This window comes from Drosophila subpulchrella, chromosome 3L, assembly GCF_014743375.2.
Source record: "Drosophila subpulchrella strain 33 F10 #4 breed RU33 chromosome 3L, RU_Dsub_v1.1 Primary Assembly, whole genome shotgun sequence".
In the NCBI taxonomy this organism is placed as follows: Eukaryota; Metazoa; Arthropoda; class Insecta; order Diptera; family Drosophilidae; genus Drosophila; species Drosophila subpulchrella.
Window position 1 is genome coordinate 27,015,392 of NC_050612.1, and position 7,677 is coordinate 27,023,068.

Genomic DNA, 7,677 nt, shown 5'->3' on the forward strand with positions numbered 1-7,677 from the left:
GATAAAACAAAATACGTGGTATAAAATCAGTGACAACGAAGATAAATATCCCTTGTTTGCAAAACTTCGGAAAACAACCCGTTTTTGTCATTACTTCTGTTTTAATTTTAGTTTTATATGTTAATTAATTACAAAACCCTAATGCACAAAAATGCAAAAAAACATCGAAACCCGCATGCGCCGGCAGCGTTAGTGTTCAGCAACAATGGCCGTCGTGACCGCTGTGGTTGTGCGAATGACCATGTCCGCTCGATCTGTGGCCCACCTTGTCCTCCTCCTCGCCCGCCTGCTTCGAGGACTTGGCCTGATCCTCATCGGCGAACTCGCTGAGGTCGCGCCGCATGGCATAGGCATCCTCGCCATCGGCATAGTACTTCGGCTCCACCTCGATGATCTTGAACTTGAGGGCGTTGGTGTAGAGGTTCAGGGCAGCCCGATTGCTCTTTCTCACATGCAGCGAAACGTACTGGGCGTTGAAGCACTCGACCATGGCCTGAGAGGCCTGGTTCATGAGCTTCTGGGCCAGACCCAATCGGCGATAGGAACGCTTTACTGCCAGCGAGGTGATGTGCCCATGGCGACTCTCCTCATTGGGCTCGGGTTCCTCCATCTTGGCCAGGACATAGCCCACAATGCCGCCCTTGTCGTCCTCGGCCACGTAACTGAGCTGAGGCCAGGTGAGTCCATGGTAGAAGTAGTACTTCATCTGGTAGTTCTCGGGCAGGCACAGCAGATTGCAGTGCTGCATGGTCATTAGATCCTCGGGTTTGGCGCAGCGGATGTTCATGGTGGGGCTGTAGTTCTAGGCTCTTTTTGGGGTACTTTGCTGACTCCTAATCTCGGCGAGCTTTCCTGGCTCTACCCGGCTGCTGTGGCTGTAGATTCTGGTGATCCCAAGCGAGTGGCTGCTGCTCCTCCGGCTCTTCTTGACCCAACAGTTCGCGAACCAGACGAAATTTCGATAGAAATGCCTTCCAGATGAGGAACCAGCCTGCAAAGGAAAAGGTATCGAAATTCTGGATGAGTGATATAGTTCGGGGCAATGAAATTCGACTCCAGGATGGCATGATGTTCGTCAGCGGGCGCCTGCTTACCCAACAAAATAATTGCTGCGACGATACTAACAGAGGCTAATATGGTGAAAACGAAAACCAAGCCCGTTTGCAGGGACATTCTAACGGGGTAACTCGAAATCAGGAAACTGTAAACATTAAACTATAGATGGAAATTGAAATTATAATTTAAAACTACTAGTAAATAGCTGTTTTTTTAAGTTATTGCTGAGAATTTAATATTTCCTCTCCGTTTTTCTGAATTGCTGACTATCACAATAAAGAACAGCTGTCATTTAAGTGTGACCGTTTGGAAGAACTGCGGAATACCAGGGATGCACTTGCACTACCAAATTGGGAGATATACGCCAAAAAGGAACAATAAAGAACAAATTATAGACAATCAACTTGGTTTTTCACTATTTATCAACATTTAAAATGCTTTCTGATCTCAATTTTTGTTTGGAGGTTCCTAACATTCATAACTTTTGTTGCCACCAAAAACCACATGGGGTTAGAAAATCCACTCAACAATCTATAAAAACTGCCCTCGATGTCTGCTGTTTAACTGATCACTCCCTGCGACATGCAAACCACACATCTTGGCCCGCGTTTCAGTTTGTTTTATTTAATATCCACCTGGCTGTTTAATTTATATTCGCGAAAGAGCACACTTCTTGCACACTTTTACACCGGCACCAGTAAGACCAGAGATAAAGAAGGGAATTATACCAAATGGAGTAAAATTATACTAAACAAATCTTACTGTGTTGGAAAACGTCTGTTTATGAACAATTTAAAATTGAGCGGCACGAATCGGGATTTTTAAGATATGTTAGTAATATGTTAGTAACCCTAACAATTTCATTTTTTCAGTACTTAAATAGGTTTTGAATTCAATTTAGAAAAGTTATAATTTTTTATTGAGAACTAGTATTTTAAATATACTAAACCGGAATACCAAAAAGTGTGTATGTATGCTGGAACAGCTGTTTCTAATTTACCTGGGCAAACACAAAGCGATTAAACAAATGCAATTTGCACTGAAAACCTAAGTGAAATGCAGGAATTTTCGGCCAAACGCGATGCACTGTTCGCTTGCCTCGACGATGCGAGCAAAGAATTGAGGGGCACTGCCTTGGATCAGAGCAAGGCCAAGTCGTTCTCCATCAACGCTCTCGATCGGGGCAACCAATCCGGAAACGCATCCGGATCCGGAGAGGTGATGAACTACCGGCATGGCCGTAGCATTGATGTTAGCCCCGATTCCGAGGATGGAAGACTGCGGCGGATGCGGGGCAAGGAGAGCATTTTCAAGAAGCCGGAACTTCCCATTGGTCGCTGTCTGAAGCCCAGGAAAACTCCAGACTACCAGGTGAGGGATTACCCTTAAGCCTCTACAACTTCCTCTATAAAACCCTTAATCCCCTCCCCAGATCAATCCCCACAAATGGAAGAAGTACTCCCTGTCCGATGTGGACATCTCCGATCAGAGCAACTCCGCCGCCGCCCTATCTTTTCTCAGGCAAATGGATGCCCAGCGAGAAGCTGATGGAGATGAGGGTGAATCTGCCAATACAGATGGCAAAATAGAGTTTAAAAAGACCAGCAAACTCAACCGCAATCTCAAGAAGCTTCAACAGCAGGAAGTGGAGGATGTGGAGCTGGATAAGCCCCAGTTAAGGGGCTCTAAACTGGTAATGCCCGAGTACGTCATTGGCCAAAAGTCCCAGAAACAAAAGAAATCCAAAAACAAGTCCTACCAGAATCGTGCCTCTGGAAAACTTCAACTCTCCCACTTGGCGGAGGAAGATGAACAGGATGAGTAGATTACTATATCTATGGTCCTTAAATTATAAATTTAACAACTAGTGTCACCATAAGGATTTAAGAATGTAAATAGACTTTTAATATATAAAAAACTTGGCGGTTTGTCAAAAAATGCCATCGTTTATTTTTTTAAATGTACAAATTCTTAAATCAGACTGGAAAACTTAGTTCGATTTCTGAAATCTGGCTGTGTAAACTGGAATTGCTAAATTTTACAAAAATCTCGTTTGTCTGGTTTGATCTTTAAATTGCTGATAGTTATCACATTGACATAATTTTCGTACCTTTAAATGAGGTATGCAACTTACGTATTCGAAGAATTTGTAGGGGAGTATAAATTTTAAATTACAAATATATAGCACGCGAGCACAAAACACATAATCTAAAGACATACATAAATGCGACAATACAAACATAAAAAATACGGTTAAAAAATGCAAATATTCAGTCGGGAATGCTTTCATCATGGGCAGTGGCTGTGACTACTCGCTGTAGAAGCCCGGATTGAAGAAGAGCTTCTTGTTGAAGCCGAGATTGTCAAAGGCGCCGGTCTGCATGGAACCCTTTTTGGTTCGCATGTTGCCCACGGAGGCGTGCGTCTTCTTCAGGATATCCTCGACGTTTGTGTTGTGGGCATGCTCGGCCATCACGTCGCAGAACTTCTGGATGTACCAGCTGCCCGTCTCGGGATCCCTGTGGGTAACATAGCCCGGCGTATTGGCATAGCAGACCAGAGTGTCCGCGAGAGTTGGCACATTCGTGTACGCCGAGGACATGCCCTCCGTCTCGACCTCGGGCTCCTCTTCCTGCTGCAGTGTATACAGAGGCTCCATGGGATCGTATTGGCCCTTTGGCTGCCCCAAATCAGGATTATCGCCACGGCAAAAGGGGAAGATAAGCACCTTTGGCTTGTGCACCAACAGAGGACTGATGTTCGCCTGGAAGTGGTTTTTTATCTTCTGCATATCGACCACCGATCCATCGCAGAACTCCACCTTGTCTATCTCCTGCACGCGATTGCCATGCGTCATTAGCACCATCACAAAGCACTCGGTGTTCTGGACATACGACGAGGAGGTGACCTGACGCAGGACGTCGAAGAACTGATGCTGATTCATGTTCCCGTAGGCGAAAATCGTGAAGCCCAGTTCGCGGAACAAGTGAATCAACGAGTTGCTGTCCACCTCGGCTCCATTTCGCTTGCGTTTGGGATCTGGGAAGTCCATGATGTTCACCATAAGCAAAACGCCGCGGTTCATACGGGATCGCATCTTATATGTGCCCACCACGTCATCTGTGTAAATCTTGTCCGACTTTTTAATGTCGCGGTGGGGTCCCTCGACGGGCGCCAGGTAAGGGGTGAGTGGTCCAAGTGGGTTACTAAGGGGTTTCTGAAAGGCAGAATATGCAATAAAGATAAGTTTTTGCGGTAGCTCTATGACTTATTTTATAGTTTAGCAGCCCAAATGCGTTTAATCATAACTTGCAGTTGTTATCTTATGGTGAAATTATCAAAATGAAGTCAGCCATCTACTTATATTTCTTTTTACGCAGTGTAATTATTAACAATCAACACCACAAATGCAATATCTATACAGTTCTGGCTGAAAAAAAATGTTATTAAAACCTGCTCCCCTATCTCACTAAGAGAACAATTGGGATAGGTTATGGTAGCTAAATAAACAAATTATATAGCTAGTACATTTAAATTTACCTCACCTCATTGTTTACCATTTTTATGACAGCTTTTAATGACTGATTTAAGCACAGATTTAACACAATCTATAAAAAGTTTTATTTATAAAATTGCAATGCTTAGAATGCATTATACTATTTGCTTATCGCGTTATTTAATTTAAGCCACACTCTGACTGAATCACCTACATCAGTCATATTGTTTGTTTATCAACAAAGCTTTTATCATTTCGGGCTATGCATGACATAAGCCCAATAAAATACCTATATCTCAATTGTGCCACTTGAACTTTAAAATGTCTACCCTAAGAACCATATATGGTACTAGTATTTGGATGAGATAAACTTGGTCATGCCAATGCCTGGAATGCCCCAAAATCATGTCTCCAGATGATTCATTGGATCACTGACCATCCGATTGACTGTCCTTGATCCAACAGAAATGACTTTATATCAGACAGACTAGCTCGGACCTGAAATTAGGTCAGACCTATTTTTGGAACCCATCTAAGTGAATATTTAAAAAAATTAAAAATTCAAGTCTAACAAATCAATCACGCGGCAATCATAACAAATATAACGAGACGCAGAGCAAAATACAATTGTGAAAAGTAAAAGAAACCTGTTTTTGTAAGATGCATAGGTCACTGACCTACAATGTTATTTCACCATAAATGGTTTGCTTTCTTAGCCTCCCAGCAAAAAAACAAACCTGTTGCCTGTCTGAAGAGACAAGATATTATATTGTAAGACTAAGGATCTCACCTTGCTGACACAGGCTCCCTCGTAGGCTTCTGACGACCGAGTGTCCACGATATCGGCTGACTTCCGCCGTGTGTTTCGTTCGTTCAGCGAAATGAACGGTGGCCTTGAGCCGGACTCATCGACGGATTCCAGCAGCTTGGCAGCATCCAGACAATTGACCTTCCGCAGGGCAGTGATCAGGAGGTTGTAGGCAGTGGGACCCCGCTGGGTGATCTTCAGGAACAGCCGACGATGCTGCTCCAAGCGCACATCCTCCTCGTCCATGTTGAACCGCTTCCCATTGAGGTCCTCCGCATTCCGCAACATCTGAACGGAGAGGATTCCCTGGTGGACGCATTCCGCGGCCAGTAGGCCATAGTTCGTCGACTTCACCAGCAAGTCCAGATTCTTGCGGATGTGCTCGCGATGCTTTTTCAGCATTCCAATCTCTCGTTCCGGCGGCTGCATTCCGGATGTGGTTATTTTTTTCCGTTCCGGGGACTCCGCTTATTTGGAACTCCAAGGATATGTGTGTGTTTTTTTCAACGGCAGTGATCAGTCTCCAATTGGCAGTGATATTGGCAGTGAGTCACCCAAGGTTTTTCCGCGACTGACTTCGTTTGGCGCTCGTTTCGTTTCTTTGTCTCCGCTTTGTTGTCGTCTGGTTCTTGTTCTTGTCTTGACTTTCGTCGGCGGGGGGGCAACAATCGACGGCCCTGGCAGTGTCCTTATTTTTCCAAAAGCAAATTACCTAGTCTACGTATTGCACTAGACGATCCTGCGAAGGATCCGGGATCTTCGAATAAGATTTCTTTTGAAACAAAAGGATTTTTCGGGCTCTTCCGCAGCCAACTCTGCGCGTTCGGACTCTAACAATCTAATTGTGGGATTAGTGTGACCACTGCAAGCTGGCCCGTTTTTCCCCCACATCGCGGGTGGGAAAATACTGCAGTTATACAGTTATCAGTGGCGGATCCACGGGGGGAAATAGGGAAATTTCCACCCCCCCTTGGAACCAAAGAACCTGAAAATGCATGCACTGTAATGCATGCATATGGTTGACTTTTCAAATATAACCACTTTGTTTACCTAAAAATTGGGATGGATAATTTTTGTTTTATAATTTGTACTGTATTTCTCTCGCAATAATAAGTTTGAACCCCAAATCGAAGAATAAGTTCAATTTCCCCCCAAGAATCGTTTCTGGATCCGCCACTGCTGTTATACTCTAAATATGAGAGGTATTCCCTTAACTGTTGAATCGTTGAACAGCTATACTCTTAAGCCTAGTACTCACATCGACGAAAACCGCGAGCTAACCATAGGAGTGAGCGAGAGGCAAACAGGCGGCTAAAGGTTTTCGTCGGGTCTGTTTTTCAGCGCGGTACTCAGATGAGCTAAGGAAATACCAGAAAAAATACCAGATTTCGCGAGTGAATTTTCGATGAACGCCGTTAGCCGCGGCCCAAAGAATAAGAAATTTAATCTTTGGCGGTGTTCGTGCAGAAGCGGTGAGGAATTTAAAAATTAAAAATGCAAGAAAAACACCCAAAACGGCTAAAGGTCAGTGCAGATGAAAAAGGATGCCTAATCCAAGCTGTTGCCCATTATTGTGGGACTTGACCGACAGGAAGCAGTACCACAACGGGTCAAATCCGCAGAATAGTTGAAGCGCTGGAGGAGATCCACTAGAGAATCCCAGTGGGAAGGAACATGGGACATCGCACGATCTCCGATGAGCTCCATTAAGGACTCCTCCTTTACCAGCTACTTGGCAGCTGGTGATGGAGCGGAGATAGAGGATGCGCCGGCTTCTATAGGGAGGAGGAAATAAGGTCGCCCGCGAAGGGACTTAATTTATTTTTATTTTAATTTCTTTATGTACCAGCAGACTCTTCTTTTTTAAATTGCTCCAATTGATTTGTTTTCCGTTCGAAAACAAGCCCAGCTGCTTGATAGTAAGACCATGCCACATGCATGGCGGGTGAACTTTGAAAACCTCGGTCACACTACAAAGAATAAGATTTTTCGACTAGTGAAACTCTTAGCCGATCTGAGTACTAGGCTTAATACTTTAAGTATTGAATTTTGGACACCTGTTTATCTGTATTATTTTTCAGATATTCAAAAACTTTGAATGCATTAAAATGATGGTTGTATGCTAACGATTGTGCAATTCAACAGTTAAGCTAACCCTAAACGTATTTAACATAATTAATGGTTCCGTATTAAATAAAAAATGTATTTCGAAAGAATAATAAGTTTAAATATTTTGCTATGCCAAAAAATACCGCAATACCTTATAAGAAAAATACTAAACGCGTTATGGTCACCCTAATTCGTCTGATCCAAAACG

General features: G+C 43.7%; 4 protein-coding genes across 5 annotated transcripts; 1 reads left to right on the top strand and 3 right to left on the bottom strand.

Annotated features, from left to right (window-relative positions):
* Positions 1-81: 81 nt before the first annotated feature.
* On the bottom strand, positions 82-820 carry LOC119554964 (N-alpha-acetyltransferase daf-31). The gene has a single exon (XM_037866090.1). The coding sequence runs from the start codon at positions 785-787 to the stop codon at positions 197-199; it is 591 nt and encodes a 196-aa protein (XP_037722018.1). The 5' UTR covers positions 788-820; the 3' UTR covers positions 82-196.
* Positions 800-1,709, bottom strand: LOC119554965 (small integral membrane protein 13). Of its 2 annotated transcripts, XM_037866093.1 has the most exons (3): positions 1,692-1,709; positions 1,095-1,215; positions 800-991 (listed from the first exon to the last, which is right to left on the bottom strand). In XM_037866093.1, exons 2-3 carry the CDS (start codon positions 1,171-1,173, stop codon positions 834-836), a joined length of 237 nt encoding a protein of 78 aa, XP_037722021.1. In that variant the 5' UTR covers positions 1,174-1,215; positions 1,692-1,709; the 3' UTR covers positions 800-833. The 2 variants fall into 2 exon arrangements, with proteins under 2 accessions (XP_037722021.1, XP_037722019.1); XM_037866091.1 differs by lacking the exon at positions 1,692-1,709 and having other exon boundaries at positions 1,095-1,338.
* A 324-nt stretch (positions 1,710-2,033) lies between these two features.
* LOC119554339 (protein TSSC4) lies at positions 2,034-2,994 on the top strand. The gene is made up of 2 exons (XM_037865204.1): positions 2,034-2,427; positions 2,489-2,994. The coding sequence occupies exons 1-2, from the start codon at positions 2,113-2,115 to the stop codon at positions 2,879-2,881; spliced, it is 708 nt and encodes a 235-aa protein (XP_037721132.1). The 5' UTR covers positions 2,034-2,112; the 3' UTR covers positions 2,882-2,994.
* Positions 2,982-6,208, bottom strand: LOC119554337 (caspase Dronc). The gene is made up of 2 exons (XM_037865203.1): positions 5,343-6,208; positions 2,982-4,273 (listed from the first exon to the last, which is right to left on the bottom strand). Exons 1-2 carry the CDS (start codon positions 5,787-5,789, stop codon positions 3,365-3,367), a joined length of 1,356 nt encoding a protein of 451 aa, XP_037721131.1. The 5' UTR covers positions 5,790-6,208; the 3' UTR covers positions 2,982-3,364.
* Positions 6,209-7,677: the final 1,469 nt, after the last annotated feature.

Coding starts and splice junctions, on each gene's coding strand:
- LOC119554964 (XM_037866090.1), bottom strand. CDS start 787: ATGAACATCCGCTGCGCCAAACCCGAGGATCTAATGACCATGCAGCAC.
- LOC119554965 (XM_037866093.1), bottom strand. CDS start 1,173: ATGTCCCTGCAAACGGGCTTGGTTTTCGTTTTCACCATATTAGCCTCT. Junction 992..1,094: donor CGCAGCAATTATTTTGTTGG/GTAAGCAGGCGC, acceptor TTTCCTTTGCAG/GCTGGTTCCTCATCTGGAAG.
- LOC119554339 (XM_037865204.1), top strand. CDS start 2,113: ATGCAGGAATTTTCGGCCAAACGCGATGCACTGTTCGCTTGCCTCGAC. Junction 2,428..2,488: donor GGAAAACTCCAGACTACCAG/GTGAGGGATTAC, acceptor TCCCCTCCCCAG/ATCAATCCCCACAAATGGAA.
- LOC119554337 (XM_037865203.1), bottom strand. CDS start 5,789: ATGCAGCCGCCGGAACGAGAGATTGGAATGCTGAAAAAGCATCGCGAG. Junction 4,274..5,342: donor AGGGAGCCTGTGTCAGCAAG/GTGAGATCCTTA, acceptor TCTGCCTTTCAG/AAACCCCTTAGTAACCCACT.